Genomic DNA, 24,641 nt, shown 5'->3' on the forward strand with positions numbered 1-24,641 from the left:
TGCTGTAGTTGATAAGGTGCAATGTTTCCCCATGCCACAAATGCCAAAGCAGCTAATGGCTTTCTTGTTTTTTGGGGGTTATTAGAAACCTTTGTTCCTCACTTAGCCAAATGTTAAAACCTCTGCATGCTTTGATTAGGAAAGGCCATCCCTGGGAATGGGACATCTCCCAACATGCTGCTTTTGAAAAGGCAAAAAGGGCAACAGCACAGGCACAAGCATGGTGGGGGGTGGGGCATAGACCCAGACCTGCCCTGTGAATTGGATGTAGGCAGAGCTGATATTTGCTTTGGGTGGCAGAGGCAATATTCTAAACGAATGCCCCTTGGCTTTTGGTCACAATTATGGAAAGGGGCAGAACTGAGATACGGTCCCCAGAAAAGCAATTGTGCGCTGCATATAACGCCTTATTGCAAGTTGAGGGACTGATGCAAAGATGCCCAGTCACCTTGAAAATGGCCTTCCCTATTCAGGGGTGGATAACTGACATGGCTTCTAAGCCGCACTCTGGCAGTGTTCAACTAAGCACACTGACCAAATGGAAAGCCTACCTGCTACAGTGCAGCATTTTCGATACCAGCCCTCTGAGTGCAGAAATGCACGAGATTCTCAGATCAGTGTCCTACACAGAAAATTCAATGGCTAAAGTCACCGTACCTGAAATAGGTATTGAAATGCCCACTATAGAAGGCACAAGTACCATTCCCAAGTCTGCTTGGTACAGTGATGGGCCTGCTAGCCCACAGCCTCCCACACAGACAGCTGTGACAGTGCAATCCATTACTGACACTACATGGTGGGAGACTGATGATATGCAAAGCAGTTAATGGGCTGAGTTAAGAGCAGTGTGGTTGGTAATAGTGCATGAACCAGGAGACATGTTTACCATCTGTACCAACAGCTGGGCTGTTTACGAAGGCTTTACAACCTGGATGGCAACCTGGAAGCAGAAACAATGGATAATCATAGGTTGTCCCCTCTGGGGACATCTGGGATGCCTGCCAATGACAAAAGGTAGCTGTCTATTATGTTCTTACTCACACTCTCAACATGTTATCCAGGAATGTGGAAGCAGATGCACTTGTGCCATTTCAGAGCAGCACAGGTGAGACCAGGGAAGCAGCAGAGTGGCTTCATCAGAAAACAGACACTGGGTGTATCAAACACTGTGGCATCTGGCTCAGCAGTCCCAGTTTCCAATCACATACCAGAAGCTAGTGAACCTCACTAGAGAGTGCCCCTCATGCTCCCTGCATCAACCACGTAGACTACCACACATTGGCCGGTCACAAATCCCAGTGACCTGGTGGCAAGTGGACTACATCTGCTCTTGGAGACGGCAAGGTATGATTTTACTGCTGTGGATACAGTTACAGGACTTTTGTTAGCTTTCCCAGTGGGGAAGGCGAACTAGTGGGCCACCATATGCTGTTTGGAAAGAAAGGGTGCTCTGTATGGCATACCTACACAGACAGTGATTGGAGGATCCCTTTCACTGGACAAATGACCCAAGCATGGGCTATGGACTATGAAGTAATGTGGACTTTCATCTATCTTATAGCCCCACAAGTGCAGGTCTTATTGAAAGAATGAATGGTTTGTTAATGGAATAGCTAGAAGATGATAAAAGGTCCTTGCAGCAGTGGACTAAAAAGATCTATCAGGCCTTAACTTGCTTGAATGCAATGCAGCAGGCTGCTGCACCTGCCCCTGTTGAAATGCTAATGGCAGGACCAATGCAAGCATTGAGAATCCAAGTTAAAGGGTCAGCTGCCTTACAGCCTAAGTAGGGAAATAGTAATAACTTGTTGTTGCCTGTGTCTCGGACCACACAAAACAGGGAAAATGGGGTCAGTTGGCCTTGGTGCTGGCTTATGCAGCTGTACTGGTTAGGAATCCTAAGTCCCTGGGGAATAGGTGTTACCCAAAATATTGTAATAAGACCTCACTTTATTCAGAAAATGCATGTTACAATCTTTATCACCAATCTGGGGCCTCCTATTCCCACAGGAACTTTAGGCATGACTGTGTGGACACTTCCTATGCCCAAATTAACAACTGATGTAAGATTTACAGGGGGAGACTATATGGTATATAAAACTTCCTCATAATATTCCTCTGCCTGGTTCCTTGTTATCAACCAATGGAACTCTAGCATGTATATTGTTAGATCAGCAGGATTTACCCCTTATTGTTCCCTAACAAAAGTCCCTCTTTTCATCCATGGCACCCTAGCAAACACCTTCCTACAGTGGGCTTCAGTGGTAACTGATACCCACAATTGAACCCAGTGTTGAGTTTCCATGGACTTGCTACCTTCAGGTGCTTCTGACCTTCCTTGGACTATGACCCCGGTGAATTGGACTGCACAGAATCCCCTGATGGCCTGGCAGAATTCAGCCCACAAGAAAATCTGGAACAGAATCTTCTCATTTAAGACAGAAATCTAATTACCATCCTATAAAGAGAGGGGCTTACATTTCCTCTCTTGTCTGAGAGCAGGTGAACAAGCCCCGACCTGGACTGCGGTATGCTATATACGATAGTTAGGGTGGCTGATGGCAGAACCTGTAACCATAGATCATGTTATGTCGCCCTGTCTGTATGGAGCAACTTGATGGAATTCATGATATAGGGTGGCTACCTCCCCCGAATTGTATAATTGTACTGTTCAACTACAAAACAATAATCTTTTCCACAGGCAAAATACCTCCAACCAACATGGGGCATACATTCCCCTAAGGGATGGCTATGGACCTGTGGGTAATATGGTTGGCCCTATTTACCCTATAAATGGACAGGACTTTGTATGTGGGGACAGCCCTGTGTCCTCGGTACCTTATATGACTCTTTGCCCCATACTTCCAGTAATTGGAAAATAGTTAAAGCCAGATATAGAATAAAGTGCACTTCCTGGTGCCATTCTTGCAACAAGTGGAGCTGCAATAGCTACTGAAAAACATGTGGCAGCTTTAGCCAATCACACTGCCCAAGCACCTAATGATTCCAAAGTAGTTATAGCCTTGCTAAAAAAAGAAACCACAAAGCTTAGTAAAGTAGTTTTATAAAATAGAAGGGCCTTAGATATCCTCACTGCTGCACAGGGCAGCACCGGTGCCTTAATGAATGTGCAGTGCTGTGTATATGTTCCTAATCATTCACACAATGTTGCACAAGTTCTAAATCATATGCAAGAGCACATACATGGAGGGTGGGGCAAGATGGCAGAGAGGTGAGGTGTAGGTCTTAGTTACTCCTCCAGGACAGTAGGTAGAAAGCCAGGGACTGTGTGGACCGGACACTGGAGAGCAATCTGACTTGAGGCATACTTCATACAACACTCACGAACATGTGGAATAGCTGAGATCAGCAAAATCCGTAAGTTCTCATGGCCAAGGGACCTGCACCCCCTCTTCCAGGCTCAGTCCCATGGGAGGAGGGGCCATCAGTGTTGAGAATGAGGAAGGAGAACTGCAATTGCAGTTCTTATTGAAAACTCAGACTGCTGATTGAAACTCCAAACATAGATAGACTGAGACCAGATGCCAGAGAATCCAGATGTAGTCAGCCAGTGGAGAGGAGATAGGGCTAGCAAAAACAGCGAAAAAAAAACCCCCAAAAATAAAAACAGAGACTTTTTGGAGTTCTGGTGAACATAGAATGGAGGAGGGCAGGGTTCAACAGAGTCAGGCTCATATGCAAATCCAGAGGGTGAGTTTCCTTGTCTGAAGAGACAGTTTCTCTGCTTTTTCGATTGTTCCTCAATGGCCCTAATCTCCTTGTCTCTTAGCATTTCAATAGCCCATTAGATCTGCATGGAGGGCCCTTCCTTTTTTTTTTTTTTTTTTTTTTTTTCTCTTTTTCTAAAACAATTACTCTAAGAAGCCCATTACAGGAAGCCTCAAAGACTTGCAATTTGAGTCTAGACAAGAGCAGAGCTAAGAGAGCTCTGAGACACAAAGCAGTAAGTCCAGTGGCTGAGAAAATTTGCTAAACACTACAACTTCCCAATAAAAGGGGGGCATCCCCTTACAGCCATCTTCTCAGTGGGCTGGGAACGCTCCTGCCTGATGCCAGCACCACAGCCCGGAGCTGCCCCAAACAACCCAGTGTGACGGGAAGTGTTTCCAACAACACACACACACACACACCACAATATTGGGCATCGACAATAGCCTTTCCCACACCTTTAGCTAAATGTCCTGGAGCTGGGAAGGCAGAGTGGTGTGAAAAGGGGGAAATTAACATGCCCCATACAGCCATCATTTCAGCACACTGGGAACGCCCCTACACAGCCCTGCAGCCCAGAACCTCCCTTGGGGATGGTGCTCACCTGTGACGTAGCATAGTCATCCCTCAGCAGAGGACCTAGGAGTCCACAGTTTGGAAGAGGGACCCACTCGCAAGTCCCAGGGACCATACACCAATACTAAGGACTTGTGGGTCAGCGGCAGAGACAAACTGTGGCAAGACTGAACTGAAGGATTAGACTATTGCAACAGCTTTAAATCTCTAGGAACACCTGAGAGATTTGATTATTAAAGCTGCTCCCCTTCCCTAACCACTCAGACACAAACCCCATATGCAGGGCAGGCAACACCAACTACACATGCAAGCTTGGTGAACCAATTGGACCCCACAAGACTCACACTCCCACTCACCACAAAGACTAAGTTGGGGAGAACTGGCTTGAGGGGAATAGGTGGCTCACAGATGCCACCTGCTGGTTAGCTAGAGAAAGTGTACTCCACAAAGCTGTAGATCTGACAAATTAGAGATAAGGGTTTGAATCAGTCTACATATCCTAAAATAACCCTATAAAGTTAAGCAAATGCCAAAAGGCCAAAAACAACAGAAAATTTTAAAGCATATGAAAAAAACAGATGATATGGATAAACGAAGGCCCAACACCCAAAACAAAAGACCAGAGGAGACACAGTAATTGGTGCTATTAATCAAAGAACCAAAGATGTACAATGAGAGCAGGCACAGAATATAAAGGACATGAAGAAGACCCTAGAAGAGCATAAAGAAGAAATTGCAAGAGTAAATAAAAAAATAGATGCTCTTATGGAAATCAAAGAAACTGCTGACCAAATTAAAAAGATTCTGGATACTCATAGTACAAGACTAGAGGAAGCTGAACAGTGAATCAGTGACCTAGAGGATGACAGAACACAAAATGAAAGAACAAAAGAAAGAACGGGGAAAAAATTGAAAAAATTGAAATGGACTTCAGGGATATGGTAGATAATATAAAATGTCCAAATATAAGATTCATTGGTATTCCAGAAGGGGCAGAGAAGGGTAAAGGACTAGGAAGAGTATTCAAAGAAATTGTTGGGGAAAACTTCCCAAATCTTCTAAACACCATAAATACACAAATCATAAATGCTCAGCGAACTCCAAATAGAATAAATCCAAATAAACCCACTCCGAGACATATTCTCCAAGAATATGTCAAATACAGAATACTGTCAAATACAGAAGAGAAGGAGCAAGTTCGGGAAGCAGCAAGAGAAAAGCAATTCACCACATACAAAGGAAACAGCATAAGACTAAGTAGTGACTACTCAGCAGCCACCATAGAGGTGAGAAGGCAGCACCATGACATATTTAAAATTCTGAGAGAGAAAAATTTCCAACCAAGAATACTTTATCCAGCAAAGCTCTCCTTGAAATTTGAGGGAGAGCTTGAATTTTTCACAGACAAACAAATGCTGAGAGAATTTGCTAACAAGAGATCTGCCCTACTTGAGATACTAAAGGGAGCCCTACCAACAGAGAAACAAAGAAACGAGAGAGATATGGAGAAAGTTTCAGTGCTAAAGAGATTCAGTATGGATACATTAAAGGACATTAAGAGAGAGAGGGAAAAAACTATATCTGACAAACATAAACCAAAGGATGAGATGGCTGATTCAAGAAATGCCTTCACAGTTATAACACTGAATGTAAATGGATTAAACTCCCCAATTAAAAGACATAGATTTGCAGAATGGATCAAAAAAAAAAAAAAAAAACAAAAAAAAATGAACCATCAATATGTTACATACAAGAGACTCATCTTAGACACAGGGACACAAAGAAATTGAAAGTGAAAGGATGGAAAAAAATATTTCATGCAAGCTACAGCCAAAAGAAAGCAGGTGTAGCAATATTAATCTCAGATAAAATAGACTTTAAATGCAAGGATGTTATGAGAGACAAAGAAGGTCACTACATACTAATAAAAGGGGCAATTCAACAAGAAGAAATAACAATCATGAATGTTTATGCACCCAATCAAGGTGCCACAAAATACATGAGAGAAACACTGGCAAAACTAAAGGAAGCAATTGATGTTTCCACAATAATTGTGGGAGACTTCAACACATCACTCTCTCATATACATAGATGAACCAGACAGAAGACCAATAAGGAAACTGAAAACCTAAACAATCTGATAAATGAATTGGATTTAACAGACATATATAGAACATTACATCCCAAATCACCAGGATAAATGTTCTTCTCTAGTGCTCATGGAACTTTCTCCAAAATAGATAATATGCTGGGACATAAAACAAGCCTCAATAAATTTTAAAAAATTGAAACTCTTCTGACCACAATGGAATACAATTAAAAGTCAATAACCATCAGAGACTTAGAAAATTCACAAATAACTGGAGGTTAAACAACACACTCCTAAACAATCAGTGGGTTAAAGAAGAAATAGCAAGAGAAATTGCTAAATATATAGAGAGGAATGAAAATGAGAACACAACATACCAAAACCTATGGGATGCAGCAAAAGCAGTACTGAGGGGAAAATTTATAGCACTAAATGCATACATTAAAAAGGAAGAAAGAGCTAAAATCAAAGAAACAATGGATCAACTGAAGAAGCTAGAAAATGAACAGCAAACCAATCTTAAACTAAGTAGAAGAAAAGAAATAACAAGGATTGAAGCAGAAATAAATGACAGAGAGAACAAAAAAACAATAACAAGAATAAATAACACCAAAAGTTGATTCTTTGAGCAGGTCAACAAGATTGAAAGCCCCTAGCTAGACTGACAAAATCAAAAGGAGAGAAGACCCATATAAACAACATAATGAATGAGAAAGGTGACATTACTGCGGATCCCGAAGAAATTAAAAAAATTATAAGAGGATACTATGAACAACTGTATGCCAACAAACTGGATAATGTAGAGGAAATGGACAATGTCCTGGAAACATATGAACAGCCTAGACTGACCAGAGAAGAAATAGAAGACGTCAACCAACCAATCACAAGTAAAGAGATCCAATCAGTCATCAAAAAGCTTCCCACAAATAAATGCCCAAGGCCAGATAGCTTCACAGGGGAATTCTACCAAACTTTCCAGAAAGAACTGACACCAATCTTACTCAAACTCTTTCAAAACATTGAAGAAAATGGAACACTACCTAACTCATTTTATGAAGCTAACATCAATACAATACCAAAACCAGGCAAAGATGCTACAAAAAAGGAAAACTACAGGCCAATCTCCCTAATGAATATAGATGCAAAAATTCTCAACAAAATATTTCCAAATTGAATCCAAAGACACATTAAAAAATCATACACCATGACCAAGTGGGGTTCATTCCAGGCATGCAAGGATGGTTCAACATAAGAAAATCAATGTATTACAACACATTAACAAATCCAAAGAGAAAAATCAAATGATCATCTCAATAGATGCTGAAAAAGCATTCGACAAAATCCAACATCCCTTTTTGATAAAAACACTTCAAAACGTTGGGATTGAAGGAAACTTCCCCAATATGATAAAGAGCATATATGAAAAACCCACAGCCAGCATAGTACTCAATGGTGAGAGACTGAAAGCCTTCCCTCCAAGATCAGGAACAAGACAAGGATGCCCGCTATCACCGCTGTTATTCAACATTGTGCTAGAAATGCTAGCCAGGGCAATCCGGCAAGATAAAGAAATAAAAGGCATCCAAATTGGAAAGGAAGAAGTAAAACTGTCATTGATTGCAGATGATATGCTCTTATATCTGGAAAACCCCGAGAAATCAACGATACAGCTATTAGAGCTAATAAACAAATTTAGCAAAGTAGCGGGATACATGATTAATGTACATAAGTCAGTAATGTTTCTATATGCTAGAAACGAAAAAATTGAAGAGACACTCAAGAAAAAGATACCATTTTCAATAGCAACTAAAAAAATCAAGTACCTAGGAATAAATTTAAGTAAAGATGTAAAAGACCTATACAAAGAAAACTACATAACTCTAATAAAAGAAATAGAAGGGGAACTTAAAAGTTGGAAAAATATTCCATGTTCATGGATAGGAAGGCTAAATGTCATTAAGATGTCAATTCTACCCAAACTCATCTATGGATTCAATGCAATCCCAATCAAAATTCCAACAACCTACTTTGCAGACTTGGAAAAGCTAGTTATCAAATTTATTTGGAAAGGGAAGATGCCTTGAATTGCTAAAAACACTCTAGAAAAGAAAAACCAAGTGGGAGGACTTACACTTCCTGACTTTGAAGCTTATTATAAACCCACAGTTGCCAAAACAGCATGGTACTGGCACAAAGATAGACATATTGATCAATGGAATTGAACTGAGAATTCAGAGATAGACCCCCAGATCCAAGGCTGACTGATCTTTGATAAGGCCCCCAAAGCCACTGAACTGGGACATAACAGTCTTTTCAACAAATGGGACTGGGAGAGTTGGATATCCATATCCAAAAGAATGAAAGAGGACTCCTACCTCACACCCTACCCAAAAATTAACTCAAAGTGGATCAAAGATCTCAATATAAAAGACAGTACCATAAAACTCCTAGAAGATAATGTAGGGAAACATCTTCAAGACCTTGTATTAGGCGTCTACTTCCTAGACTTTACACCCAAAGCACAAGCAACAAAAGAAAAAACAGATAAATGGGAACTCAAGCTTAGAAGTTTCTGTACCTCAAAGGAATTTGCCAAAAAGGTGAAGAGGCAGCCAACTCAATGGGAAAAAATTCTTGGAAACCATGTATCTGACAAAAGACTGATATCTTGCATATATAAAGAAATCCTACAACTCAATGACAATAGTACAGACAGCTCAATTATAAAATGGGCAAAAGATATGAAAAGACAGTTCTCTGAAGAGGAAATACAAACAGCCAAGAAACACATGAAAAAATGTCCAGCTTCACTAGCTTCTAGAGAGATGCAAATTAAGACCACAATGAGATACCATCTCACACCAATTAGAATGGATGCCATTAAACAAATAGGAAACTACAAAAGCTGAAGAGGATGTGGAGAAATTGGAATTCTTATTCATTGTTGGTGAGACTGTATACTGGTTCAGCCACTCTGCAGGTGAGTCTGGCACTTCCTTAGAAAACTAGATACAGAGTTACCCTTCAATCTAGCAATTGCACTTCTCAGTATATACCCGGAAGATCTGAAAGGAGTGACATGAACAGATGTCTGCACACCAATGTACATGGCAGCATTATTCACAATTGCCAAGAGATGGAAACAACCCAATGACTGGATAAATGAAATGTGGTATATACACATGATGGAATACTATGCAGCTGTAAGAAGGAATGATGTCGTGAAACACATGACAACATGGATGAACACTGAAGACATAATGCTGAGTGAAATAAGCCAGGCACAAAAAGAGAAATATTATATGTTACCACTAACATGAACATTGAAAAATGTAAAACAAATGGTTTGTAATGTAGAATGTAGGGGAACTAGCGATAGAGAACAATTAAGGAAGGGGGAATGATAACCCAATAAGAACAGATAAGCTATCGTGGGTAAATTTAATGTTCTGGGAATGCCCAGGAATGACTATGGTCTGTTAATTTCTGATGAGTATGGTAGGAACAAGTTCACAGAAATGTTGCTATATTAGGTTATTTTCTTGGGGTAGAGTTGGAACATGTTGGAAGTAAAGTAGTTATCTTAGGTTAGTTGTCTTTTTCTTACTCCCTTGTTATGGTTTGTTTGAAATGTTTTTTTTATTGTATGTTCAAAAAAATTTTTTTGATATAGTTGATTTAAAAAAAAGTTAATTAAAAAATAAAACAATGAAAAAATATGCAGAGCCCCCTTGAGGAGCTGGTGGAGAATGCAGGGGTGTTGGGCTTCCCCACCTTGATGGTTGCTGATGTGCTCACAGACATAGGCGACTGGTGGTTTTATGGGCTGAGCCCTCTACCACAGGACTTGCCCTTGGGAAGACTGTTGCTGCAAAGGAGAGGCTAAGCCTCCCTATAATTGTGCCTAAGAGCCCCTCCCGAATGCTTCTTTGTTGCTCAGATGTGGCCCTCTCTCTCTCTAGCTAAGCCAACTTGGCAGGTGAAATCACTGCCCTCCCCACTACGTGGGATCTGACACCCAGGGGAGTGAATCTCCCTGGCAACGTGGAATTTGACTCCTGTGGAGGAATCTAGACCTGGGATCATGGGATGGAGAACATCCTCTTGACCAAAAGGGGGTGTGAAAGGAAATGAAAAAAGCTTCAGTGGCAGAGAGATTCCAAAAGTAGCCAAGAGGTCACTCTGGTGGGCACTCTTATGCACAATATAGACAACCCTTTTTAGGTTCTAATGAATTGGAATAGCTAGCAGTAAATACCTGAAACTATCGAACTACAACCCAGAACCCATGAATCTTGAAGATGATTATATAAAAATGTAGCTTATGAGGGGTGACAATGCGATTGGGAAAGCCATATGGACCACACTCCCCTTTGTCTCATTTATCGATGAATGAGTACAAAAATGGGGGGGGGGGAGAAAAAGGCACCCAGTGTTCTTTTTTACTTTAATTGTTATTTTTCACTTTAATTTTTATTCTTATCATTTGTGTGTGTGTGGTAATGAAAATGTCAAAAATTAATTTTGGTGATGAATGCACAACTATATAATGGTACTGTAAAGAACTGAATGTATGCTTTGTTTTGTATGACTGCATGATATGTGAATATATCTCAATAAAAATGAATTAAAAAAAAAAGAGCACGTACATAATAGTGATCAATTATCAGTAGACCCCTTGTCTAAATGGTTTAATTCTCTTTCTTGGCCAAGGCGGCATCTCTTTGTGGGGTTGTTATCTCTGCCTGGGGGACTTCCAGTGTTCTATCTCTCATAATGTTGTGGAATACGGAGGCCATGTCTTTCCTGTGGTCAACTGTGGGGACCCAGGGCTCAGGCCCCCTCCCCTCTGTAGTAAAAGTAAGTTATTGCACATAGCCACCTACTTGACTGGGACAGATGTTAAAGGTCATCAGACATCTCTTTAGGGGGAAGAATGTACAAATGATATTGTATACAAAGTATTGAAACTCCTTTCCCTGATCACTGTTAATAACAAATCTCCACACCCCTGTGTCATAAGACCCTGCCAAAACTCTGTTCTCTTATCTTATGGAATGTCTTTGTTTTAACCCTTATAAACTGGCACCACCACCCCACTTTTTGCAGAGCACTAATGCCATTTTCTGGCCGGCTGCCACTGAGAAGAGCTTTCTCCTGTCCATAAGTCCTATTAAACGCATGTCTAACTCTGTGCCTGGCATGTTCTTGGGTCTTGGGGCTGAGCTGAATTGAACAGTACTCATGTCTTCTTTCCTTGCTTGACTCTGTTAAAAGGTGAAATTCCAGAGAAAGAAACTCAAAATGGCTTACATTGGCTTCTATGTATCTCCTCTAACTGTGCCTGCAAAGGGACTCTGGTCAGGGATGCTAGCCAGAAAATAATAGGACAAATAAACAAAACCAACAGACGTCCAACACGTTGTTGACCTGGGAGAAGCCTCTTGAGCAAAGATATCATATGGCATCAAGTTGAAGAGGTGAGAAGTACAGACTGTACATGAAGTTTGTACTAAGGAAATGAGAAGTAAGCTGGTAGTGTGCAGGGTGGGAGTAGGAAAGGTTTTTTGTTTGTTTGTCTTCGGGTTATGGCATCCCTGAATATGCTTGTAGCCTGAGAGACTTGGGAGAGTTTTTTTAAAAAAAAGATAAAATTAAATGGAGCAAGTTACAGAATAAGGTAGGCAGAAATGATGTGAGAAGCACCAAAGAGATTAGCTTTGGAAAGCAAGAGGCACATCTTTCTAACTAGAGAGAGGTCTCCAAGGTGAGGAGAAAAGAGTTGAGAGATTTAAAATTGATGGCCTCATTTCTTGGTGAAATATGAGATAAAGTGGTCTGTAAATTGAGGGTTACAGGGAGTAAGGACTTGTGGAGGGGAGGGTTAACCATTTTTGATACCCTGCTGCAGGGTCAAGTTCACCAAGGAAAGAGGGTTCATCCATGCTTGAAACAAAGCTTATTTTTCCTTTTTCCTGCCACTGCCTACTTTTTTTTTTTTTTTTTTTTGACATTTTATTGACTGATAGCCTCTCTCTCAAAGGGTGAACAAGGCAAGAAAATAGAAAAGGAAAACCAAATGTTGCAGGTCAGACTGGATGACTACATATCAGAATTTCTGCTCAAGCTTTCCTAGAGGTGGACAGTGTAAATGGTGGACAAAAATAGGTTGCTAGATTATCACTGGACTTCTATCATCTATGCTTCTCCATCATAATCCCTGGTCCATGGATGTTGACTTGTCTTGCCACTCTCTAAGACTTGGAGCCACTGGTTCAGAGGGTTGAGGCAAGAATGTGGCAAATTCCCTTAGGTGTTACTTTATCACAGAAGAGTGCACCAGGTTGGCAGTACAGTATAGAAGTACTTGGAACTGCCAAGGAAATACAAAAGAAGGATGTTTATATCACATCTAGCAGGGCTGCCATGACAGCCAAACAAAAATGGCATAAAAACCACTTCTATACGTGCCAAGGGCATCCTTGGCAAGTCAACAGATCTCCAGGTTTAAACCCAAGTGACCCTAGGCGAGATGTCAAACAAGATCCACCTCCTCTAAAGTTCTTTAAAGCCGAGTCTCCACTCCTAACTTCAGTATGTCTTGAACCCAAATATGTCCGAGCTTTCTAAAAAGCCGAGTCATATAAGAGAGCAACATTGGGGCAAGCAACATAATGATGTAGGAATCAGATTAGAAAGACCTGAGTTTGAACTCATATCCCACCACTTTCTGCATGTCATTGTGTAAATTACTTATTCTCTCAGATCCTATTTCTTCACAAATAAAAGAGAATCATTTGAAGATTAAATTAAATATGTGGGTGAATGCATTAAGTAGAGAGCATGGCACATGTTAGGTGGGCAATGAGTGTTGGAAATAGGGATCATGGTGCCTGGTTTGATTAAAAGTTGCAGGTGGGCTCACTCTTAGAATCATCCAAAAGTCATTTGTGAAGTTTCTGTGGATACAATGTGATGGCAAACTCAGAGTAAAAGGGTAGTAGCCCTTTCACCCAAAAAACAAAACAAAACAAACAAAAACCCCACCAGCAACAGTACCAACAGCAGCAAAACAACAAAGAAACAAAAACTAAAGGCTCCTGGAAATTCATGAAATCAGGTCTGTTTTCTCAAAGACTAAGAGGGAGATTCAAATAGCCAAGGACATTATATGTTGTAAAGCAATGAAAGTAAATACAAAACATAAGCAATCCTCTGTCAAATAACACTTTGATTACATCACACCTTTGTTCAAAAACCACAGTTACAGCAACTCCTCCCTGCTTTTCATGTCCTTTCTAGTGACTCCCCATGAAACCTCAGCTGTCAAAAGCCTAGATTCTTGCACTGCACCATTCCCTAACTTTGCATTTTTGCTCATGTCATTCCATCTTTCCAGAATTCTTTCCCCCATCCTTACCTACAACCTATCCTTAACCCTACCAATTTTCTCATCCTTCAAGGCTTGATGAGATGTCACCTCCTAAGCCAACTTTTCCTTGTCCATGCCTTCTCAACATGATCACTCTCTGCTCCCAAATTCCATCATACTTCTCTTCTGTACAACTAATGTGGCCAACTAACTGGAGTGGGCATTTGTCATTCTTTTAGGCTGCTCACTATCTGAACCTATTTCCTATATTTGAAGGAAACAGAATCCTCTTCCCATATAGTAGCTGAAGATGCTTAGTTCTCTTTCCCAGCCCCCCTCTCAGTTAAGACAAGGACAAATGGCCCAGGCTGAGCCAGTCAGATGCACTCACTGCAGCCTTTGTCATGAAAATCAGTGCTCTGAAGAAGCAGGGATCATGCAGTCATCACACAGTTGAAGGTGATGCTTATGGAGACAGTTGCATTATTTTCTGGGTGTGATGGCACCTGCACACAATGATTTGTCTGTGCCTGGTGGTAGCAGCAGCAGGGTCTTCACCAAACTAGCTCCAGGACATGATTGGGGATGTTGCTCATGGTGGGTCACCTCTAAGCCTGATTCTCCAGCTCTACTGGAGGTTTGGGGCTAAGAATAGGAGATCTCAGCATTATATAAAACAGGAAACAGCTTAAAATGGAACATAGGGCATCTCTGGGAAGTGCTCACTGCTGGTCTTTCTCCTTAGAAACTTGATTTGACAGGTCTGAAAACAGTGGCCCTAAATCCCTCTTATTTTTCCCCAATATTCTAGCCTTCCCCCAGATCCCCCCATTTCCATAACCAAAAGATGTTTGTTAATAGAGAACAATGAGTGTGGAATTTAGAGTGTTACTCAGTTTTTATAAATAACATTTTTCTTCCTGTTTCTTCCACAAACACCTTTAGAACATGGCTCTATTCTTGTCAAGCTACATCATTATATCTTGGACTGATATTAATTGAAGGTTTAATGGTTCATTTCAAATGCTGATAAAAAAAGTGTGTGTTTGGGGTGGGAGTGGGGGATTTTAAAACTATCACTACTGAGAGCTCAGTTTCTCTCTGAGCTTTACTGAGGGTAAAGAGCATATGGAGACCCAACCCAAGCTCTCCTAAGGGAGCAAACCTTTGCTTTATTACTGGATGCTTAAAATAATTCAAATGCAAATCAGCATGGGGTTGAAAAAGAGAAAAGAAGTAGCCTTATATCTTGTTTTTCTGTAGGAGCCATCAAATGTCAGTTGGTGAATGCTGCATCTTGGTGAGAGCAAAAAGAAATCCAGAATAAGGTGTTTCTTCTCAGCCAGTGTGCAGATTTCAGATGATCAGACCCAGCATCTGAGGATTTTCTGCATCGAATCGACATGTATGCACTGAAACATCCGTATGCACTTAGGAAGGGCTACGATTTTAAAGACAACTGAGTTTTAATCACCAGGAAACTGTATGAATTAATATGATTTCCAAAATCAGCAATCGGAAATTTTAATTTTATCACTCAAGAAATTCTTGACAGAAGGGCCATTAGAGTAACACAAAATGTCCTGGACATTTCATCAAGATGAGATAATGTGATCAGAAGGGATTTGGGTACTGTAAAACCCTAACTGAATGTAAAGTATTTTATGATACACAAGAAACTGTCACAGCCCTTTAGGAAACAGTTAGTACAAATTCACAAACAATACTGTGAAGCTATATTCTCATATTGGAACAGCTACTCTTGAAGAAATAGAAAAAATATTAGAAATATTTTTTATAGAAGAAATAGAAAAAAAATTATTATCTCTTAAGATAATAATTAATAACTGATTTTTAAAAAGTGAATTTTACCTGTTTGATTTTTGTTTCAACCAGATTTAACCTAAGTGACCAAAAATAAACACATTTTTTAAAAAAATGCCACCTTTATAGCCTGGAAGTATTTGCTCAAGATATGATTCAACTGTGTAAGGCCCTCTGGAGAGCTTTAAAGAATCCTTTTACACTCAAGTGTTAATTACTGCTCTATTATTGAGTCACTTGGAACTCTAACTATTTTCTGTTTATCTCATTTTCTTTTTTATCAAATGCTAAACCAGTGGTCTGGTTTCTTCTCTCTGTCTTTTTTGTTATCTTAGCCTCCCTCATGGCACTCTCAGAGCAACTTGTAGCTCCTAAGACTCCTGCAGTATTTTGTGAGAACTACATATGCCTTGATATGGTATAGACACTTCTCTTCTGGGAATTAAGACAACTTGTTTTTTGATTCACAAGTTTGCTCAACCATTTATTATGTATGGTACGCTAGGGATGTTGGGAAATACAAAGATGGGTAAGCCCAATTTCCTGAACTCAAGGAATTTTTTTTCCACAAAGTAAGAAAGAAACAACCCATGCTAAATGCTATGGAACTGTCCAATAGAATAGTCACTGGTTATTGGTTGCTATTGGTTATTGAGCATTTGAATTGTGGCTGTAAGTGTAATGTACTGTAGATGGAAAATACACACCAGAGTTTGAAGATTTAGTGCAAAAAATGTAAAGCATCTCATTAATATATTTTACATGGATTACACCTTGAATGTTAATATTTTGGAGATAATGGATTAAATAAAGTAAAATTAATTTCATCTGTTTCCTTTTACTTTTAAAACGTGGCTACTAGAAAATTTAAATTTACTTATGTGACTCGCCTTATTTCTCTTCTATAGCATTGCTATAGAAGATTAGAGAGGAGTGGGAGATTACTTCCCTGTGTATGTGGTGGGAAGCAGGTAGAGATGGGAATGATAAGACAGAAAACTGTCCCAGACAGTGACAGTTGAGCTAAGTCTTGAAAGGTGGGTAGTCTTTGGACATACAGAGTGGAGAAGGGACTTCAGCCTCCAGCAGAGACACAATGCCGTGTGTTCAAGTTGTACAAGGAGTCATCTTTGGAATCACACAGAAGCTTCTCCTCTTAGAAGTTGTTTGGCCTCTGTGCTGGTTCCATTTCTGGTGTTTTCCATTCTGGCAGCATTAGCAAACTAGAACAGCCTCTCTCTGTCTCAGTTTCCACATGATAAATTGCAGCTAATGATGCCTGGATCATAATATTAGTCCTGATGAGGATTATAATGACGTCATATAAACAAAGAGAATAGTACCGGGCTTAGAACAAGAAAAAGCCCTCAATAAATGGTTTCTAGTTATACTAGTACATGGAACTTCAGCAGGATGAGAAAATGATTTAAAGGATGCTAAAATGATACCTAACCTTTAAACCAATTCCTTGCTATTTTCAGAGACTCTGCCATTAAAATCTCTCCTCTTTTTTCAAATCATTGCTTATCATCTGAGCCAATCCCAAATTCTATGCACCACACATCAGAAACAGATTTTTTTAAAAAGATACATTTCCAAGTTGATTTTCACCGTCCTTCTGTTACTGACCGTGTAATACTTTATAACACTTTGCTGGGGAAAAAGTTTAGAAGTATAAACAGGCCATGGTCTTTCCTCTTCCTGTTGAAATCCTTGGTAATTATAAACTCCAGGAAAATATTCAAAGACCTACCTCTATCTACAAAAAATTATGGATGGCTCTGGAAACCAGAGCAAATTCTGAGGATGATGCGGTTACAGTTACCTTAATAATGCAGGACAAGTTTCACACATTTCCAAGGTCCCATGAAAGCAGTACTTACATTACAGAAGGACTTACCAAAATATTCCAAGAAACTGACATTAGATCAGCAAATGACAGACTACTTGGAGAGGTAACTGTAATTACACACAGAAGCTAGCATCTCTTAAAACATAGTTCTTGCCCCCACAAATATTTTCTTTCTTTTGGTCTGAGAGTCTAGCTCCAAGAGTTTTTTTAAAATTCAATTTTATTGAGATATAGTCACATACCACACAATCATCCAAAGTGTACAATCAATTGTTCACAGTACCATTATATAGTTGTGTATTCATCACCACAATCAATTTTCAAACATTGTCATTACCACACACACAAAAAATAAGAATAAGAATAAAAATTAAAGTTAAAAAGAACACCCAAAATATCCCATCCCCCCCATCCCTCCCTATTATTCATTTACTTTTTGTCCCCTTTTCTACTTCTCTGTCCATACACAGGATAAAGAAGTATGAGCTACAAGGTTTTCACAATCACATGGTCACACAGTATAAGCTATATAGTCATACAATTGTCTTCAAGAATTAAAGCTACTAGGTTATAGTTCAACAGTTCCTAGCTATTCCAATACACTAAAAACTAAAAAGGCTATCTATATAACACATAAGAATAACCTCCAGAATGTCCTCTAGACTCCATTTGAAATCTCTCAGCCACTGAAATTTAATTTTGTTTCATTTCTCTTCCCCCTTTTGGTCAAGAAGGCTTTTTCAATATCTCTATGTGGGGTCCAGGTTCATCCCTGGGAGTCATGTCCCACATTTACAGAGATTTACACCCCTGGGAATCATGACCCATGTAGAGGGGGAGGGCAGTGAGTTTACCTGCCGAGTGGGCTTAGAGAGAGAGGGGCCACATCTGAGCAACAAAGAGGTTCTCTGTGGGTGACTCTTAGGCACAATTTTAAGTAGACTTAGCCTCTCCTTTGCAGTAACAAGCTTCATAAGGGCATAAATCCAGGATGTGGCCTTCTAAACTGGTAGCCCCCAATGCTTGTGAAAATATAGGTAATTCCCCAGGTGGGGAAGTTTAATATTTCCATACTTTCCCCCAGTCCTTGAAGGGGGCTTTGCAAATACACTTTTATTCTCTGCCCAAATTACTCTGGGATATATTGGGGCTTCACACTAACCTGTACAAGACAAGTAGATCTCACTCCCTATCCAAAGTTCCACGTAATTACGATGTTTGAATGAACTGACCATACGAGTTCAATTATATAGTGTGCTACAGAGAATATAGATTTTGCACGAAATAAACATCTCTTCTTTGGTCTCACAAAGAAGCTGAAGTTTTAAAACACCATTCCTGGTATAATCACATAGTTATACATTCACCACCACAAAATATATGAGGACATTTCTATGTCTTACACAAAGAGGAAAAGGAGAAAAAATAAAATAAAAATGAAATAAAATAAAAAGTTCAGACAACACCAACACCAAGAGTCCCTTATCTCTCCCTTATATCCCCCTCTAGTAGACATTTAGCTTTGGTATATTGCCTTTGTTACAATTAATGGAAGCATATCACAATGCCACTGTTAACTGAAGATTCTTGTCTGCATTAACTGTATTTTTTCCCCAATATCATTCCATTTTCAACACCTTGCAAAGTTGACATTCATTTGTTCTCCCTTATATAAAAATATTTTTATATTTGTACATTTAATCACAATCACTGACCACTGATCACAATCACTAAATTACAAAGTTGCAGGCTTTATCTTCTATCTTTCCTTCTGGTGTCATAACTACTCCTAATCTTCCTCTTTCAACCATACTCACAGTCATCTTGGTTCAGTGTACTTACAATATTGTGCTACTATCACACAGTATTGTTCTATGCATTTCTGGATCTACATAATCAGTGCTCTTGAACATCCTGTACTCCTTCAGCATCAAACGCTGATATCTTCATTTCTACACTCTTCTCCAAACCTCTCTCTCCTGTCTTTTCTTATTTGTCTGTAGCACTCCCTTTAGTATTTCTTGTAGAGGAGGTCTCCTGTTGAGAAACTCTCTCAGTATCTGTTTATCTGTAAATATTTTAAACTCTCCCTCATTTTTGAAGGACAATTTTGCCAGATATAGGATTCTTGGTTGGCAGTTTTTCTCTTTCAGTATCTTGAAAATATCATACCACTGCCTTCTCGCCTCCACGGTTTCTGCTGAGAAATCGACACATAGTCTTATCAAGCGTCCCTGTATGTGACAGATTGCTTTTCTCTTGCTGCTTTCAGAATTCTCTCTTTGTCTTTGACATTTAAAAATCTGATTAGTAAGTGTCTTGGGTTAGGTCTATTTGGATCAATTCTGTTTGGGATATACTGAGCTTCTTGGACTTGTAATTTTATGCCTTTTATAAGAGGAAATTTTCATTGATTACTTTCTCTATTATACTTTCTGCTCCTTTTCCCTTCTCTTCTTCTGGGACACGTATAACATATATATTCATGCACCTTATGTTGTCATTTAGTTCCCTGAGACCCTGCTCATATTTTTCCATTGTTTTCCCTATCTGTTCTTTTGTGTGTAGGATTTCAGATGTTCTGTCTTCTAGTTCACTGATGCTTTCTTCTGCCTCTCCAAGTCTGCTGTTGTATATCTCCATTGTGTTTTTCATCTCTTCTATTGTGTCTTTAAATCCTATAAGTTCTGCTATTTGTTTTTTCAAATTTACAAATTCTTCCTTATTTTCACCCAGTGTCTTCTTTATATCCTTCATCTCTTTGGTCACATTTTCTTTCAACTCATTGATTTGATTTAGAAGATTTGTTTGAACATCTTTAGTTGTTTCAACTCCTGAATCTCAGTGGAGGTGTTAGATTATTCCTTTGTCTGGGCCATATCTTCATGTTTCCTGGTGTGGCTAGTGATTTTTTTGCTTTCTATGCATCTGATTTTCTTTATTAGTTTATTTTGGAGGTTGTTTTATCTCTTTTTCTAGGGTTTTATTGTTGGTTGCCTTTGATCTCTATCTTTGTTTCTGTTGCTGGCCAGTTGTCAGATTGTCTCTGCCCCCAGTCTTCCCCCCCAAATCAGGTGCCTACCATGGCCTACCACAGGGATGGGAGGTAGGCACTGGGCACTCCAGCAAGTTCACTGTGTGTGGTAATACAAATCCGCTGGCTTCCAGTGGTGCTCTGCTTTCCACCAGCCAACAAGACCTGGGTTTGTTTTAGAGCCCTGCTTTAACAGTTTGGTCTTCTGTATTGCTCAGGCCAAACAGTGCCAGGAATGTAGACCAGCTTCTGTCATCTTAGGAAAGGGTCTGGAGCAGATTTTTAAATGTTTTTTAATTCCATTGTACCTTCTAAACTCTCTAGAAGATAGTGCTGTTTAGTAACTTAATTGACCTCAGAAGCTGCTTTGCCTCCGAGCACAGGTTGCATCTACACAAGTGAGCTGAAACTGTGGGATTCCTGTGCCCTCACTTTCCCAGCCAAAATATGGCTCAGTGTGGGGCACCACCTGTGGAAAAGTACTCCCTCAGCTGACCCAGTACTCCAGGCATTCCCCAGGCAAGGAAATGTCCACTGGTGCTGCTTCTCTCAAGGGTAGGGGAAGGGCTTTCAAACCCAGGGCTAGAAACACAGTGTCTGCCCACGTTTTTAGTCTCTTTGTCCCTCAATGACTTGGGCACTGAAATGTTCCCTCCTGTCCCCTGGGTCTTCAAACAGTGGGGGTGTGCCTCAAAGCTGTGAGAGATTTTGTAGTCTGCATCCATGGTGAGGGGTCCCATCTTCTGATTCTGTGCCTTTCCTCCATGATACCAATTGAGAAGGAGGGGAGAGGACGGGCTGGTCCAGGACAGAGGATTCCTACCTGACATTTCTTCTCTTTCTTCAATTCAGCATTTGCAGGGTCCTTCTCCAGCCTACATCCTCTTCCAGAGTTTCCAACAATTCAAAAATGTCCCTTTGTTTCATTGAATCTCTCAAGAGGAGTTTTCAATAGCTGTTTACATCACCATGTTGTTGATGTCATCTCCTCCAAGGGTTTTAAGAGGACCTCTTCTAGAGGTGTAAAAACAAAGTCTATACATGACTGTTGATTCAAGCACAAACACCACAAACCTCTGGGTTCCATTTTGGTTCCTCATATATTTCAACTTCTCTTTCTCCTGATTATCTGTCTTTAAAAGAACCAGAAAAGGTTGTCTATTGAGAGCCCTCATTCACCTCAGAGTAATTGCCTTTGTTGTTGTAATTAAAAAACAAAACAAAACAAAACTTACTGAGCACTAACTACATGCTAAGCATTTTACTATTTCTTTTAATCTTCATAACAACACCATGAGTTACGTATGATTGCCCTTTTTTTTAAGCCATCTATCATTACATAACAAATTGTTCTCAAATATGGGGGCTCACAACAAAAATCATTTATTATCTCTTATGGTTTCTGTAGGTCAGGAATTAAGACAGAGCACAGAGAGGACGTCTTGTCTCTTCATTATAATTTCTGGGGTCTCAGCTGGAAGATTCAGACTGGGGCCTGGAATCATCTGATGGCTCATTTCACATACATGTCTGCTGGTTGATTCTGGCTGTCAGCTAGGGGTCTTGCTGGGACTGTTGACTGGAACACCCACCTGTGGCAACTCCAGGTGGCCCTGGCTTCCTCACAACATGGTGACTGAATTCCAAGAACAAGAGTCTCCAAGAGACAGCCAGGCAGAAGTCTATTGCCTTTCATGACTTAACCTTGGAAGTCACATCACCTTTGCCCCATTCTTTGGTTGAGAGAGTTTCAAAGGTCAGCTCAGGTTCATGGGAAGGGAATACAGACCTCATTTCTTTTTTTTTTTTATTTAAGAAATGTTTATTATTATTTATTGTTATCACTGCCATGATTTTTTTTAAAATTGAGACTGCTCACATACCATACAATTATCCAAAGATCCAAAGTGTACAATCAATCACCCACGGTACCATCATACAGCTATGCACCCATCACCACAATTAATTTTTTTTTTAATTTTTAGAACATTTTCATTGTACCAGAAAAGAAATAAAGAAAAAAAAAAAGGAATCTCAAATCATCCCATACTCCCTAACCACCCCCTTCATTATTGATTCATAGTTTTGGTATAGTACATTTGCTACAGTTGATGAAAGAATGTTAAAATACTACTAACTGTAGTATACAGTTTTCAATAGGTATATATTTTCTCCCTATATGCCCCTCTATTATTAACTTCTTGTTACAGTGTCATACATTTGTTCTAGTTCATGAGAGAGACTTCTAATATTTGTACAGTTAATCATGGACATTGTCCACCACAAGGTTCACTGTTTTATACATTCCCATCTTTTAACCTCCAATCCTCCTTCTGATGATATATGTGACTCTGAGCTTACCCTTTCACCACATTCACACACCTTTCAGCACTGTTAGTTATTCTCACAACATGCTACCATCACCTCTATCCATTTCCAAAAGTTTAAGTTCACTCTAGTTGAACATTCTGTTTATAATAAACAACCACTCCCCATTCTTTAGTCTCATTCTATATTCTTGTAATTTATATTTCATGTCTGTGGATTTACATATTATAATTAGTTCATATCAGTGAGATCCTGCAATATTTGACCTTATGTGTCTGTCTTATTTCACTCAATATAGTGCCCTCAAGTTTTCTTCAACCCATTTTTGAAGGCAGTTTTGTTCACACACTATACATTCTGTCCTAAGTAAACAATTGTTGGTTCCCTGTATAGTCATGTATTTATGTATTCAGCACCATCGCCACTATCTATATAAGGACACCTTCACTTCTTCCACAAAGAAGGAGGAAGAATCAAAGAAGGTAGAGGGACAAAAGAAAAAGAAAAAAAATACATATATAGAAGAAAATATAACAGCTAGAAAGCAACAAAAGGAAAGACAGCAATAAACTAAAGTAGAATAAAGAGACAACATCACCAATGCCAGGAGTGCCATACCCTTCCCCTATGCCCCCCCCATATGCATTTAGCTTTGGTATATTGCCTTTGTTATATTAAAGGAAGCATAATACAATGTTTCTGTTAATTATAATCCCTAGTTTGCATTGATTGTATTTTCCCCCAATCCCACCTTATTTTTAACATGTTGACATTCATTTGTTCTACATCATTGTACCTTTTATCACAATCGTTGAGCACCCTAGGTTTTACTGAGTTACACAGTCCCAGTCTTTATCTTTCATCTTTCATTCTGGTGTCCCACATGGTCCTAACCTTCCTCTTTCAACCATGCTCACAGTCATTTTGTTCAGTGTACTTACATTGCTATGCTACTATCTCCCAAAATTGTGTTCCAAACCTCTCACTCCTGTCTTTTCCTTTCTGTCTGTAGTGCTCCCTTTAGTGTTTCCTGTAGAGCAGGTATCTTGTTCACAAACTCTGTTACTGTCTGTCAGAGAATAGTTTAAGCTCTCCCTCATATTTGGATTATCCATATCATCTGTTTTTTTCATATGCTTTAAAATTTTCTGTTGTTTCTGGCCTCTTGGCATTTGCTTAACTTGATAGGGTTCTTTTAGGATATGCAGACTGATTCAAACTCTTATCTCTAATTTGTCAGATCTACAGCTTTGTGGAGTACACTTTCTCTAACTAACCAGCAGGTGGCATCTGCAAGCCACCTATTCCCCCCAAGCCAGTTCTCCCCCACTTTGTCTTTGTGGTGAGTGGGGGTGTGAGTCTTGTGGGTCTAATTGGTGTACCAAGCTTGGGTGTGTAGTTGGTGTTGCCCGCCCTGCACATGGGGCGCGTGTCTGAACAGTTAGGGAGGGGTGGCTTTAATAATCAAATCTCCCAGGTGTTCCTGGAGATTTAAAGCTGTTGAAATAGTCTAATCATTCAGTTTGTCTCTGCCGCTGACCCACAAGTCCTTGGTATTGGCGTATGGTCCCTAGGACTTGCGAGTGGGTCCCTCTTCCAAGCCGTGCACTCCTAGGTCATCTGCTGAGGGATGATTGTGCTATGTCACAGGTGAGTGCTGTCTCCCAAGGGAGGTTCTGGGCTGCAGGGCTGTGTAGGGGCATTCCCAGTCTGCTGAAAGGATGGCTGAATGGGGCGTGTTAATATCCCCCTTTTCATGTAGCTCCGCCTTCCCAGCTCCGGGATAATGAGCTGAGGGTGCGGGAAAGGCTACTGTCCATGCCCGATATTGTGCTGT

General features: G+C 40.0%; 1 protein-coding gene across 1 annotated transcript in view; it reads right to left on the reverse strand.

Moving 5' to 3' along the window:
* Window positions 1-910: 910 nt before the first annotated feature.
* The window catches only part of LOC119543740 (high mobility group protein B1-like), a 35,959-nt gene continuing 12,228 nt past the window's right edge, over window positions 911-24,641 (reverse strand). Inside the window, exon 3 of the mRNA XM_037848642.1 lies at window positions 911-940. Within this exon, the coding sequence (XP_037704570.1) occupies window positions 911-940 (30 nt within the window). The remainder of the gene's footprint in view (window positions 941-24,641) is intronic.

This window comes from Choloepus didactylus, chromosome 9 (genome assembly GCF_015220235.1).
Source record: "Choloepus didactylus isolate mChoDid1 chromosome 9, mChoDid1.pri, whole genome shotgun sequence".
NCBI classification, from domain to species: domain Eukaryota; kingdom Metazoa; phylum Chordata; class Mammalia; order Pilosa; family Megalonychidae; genus Choloepus; species Choloepus didactylus.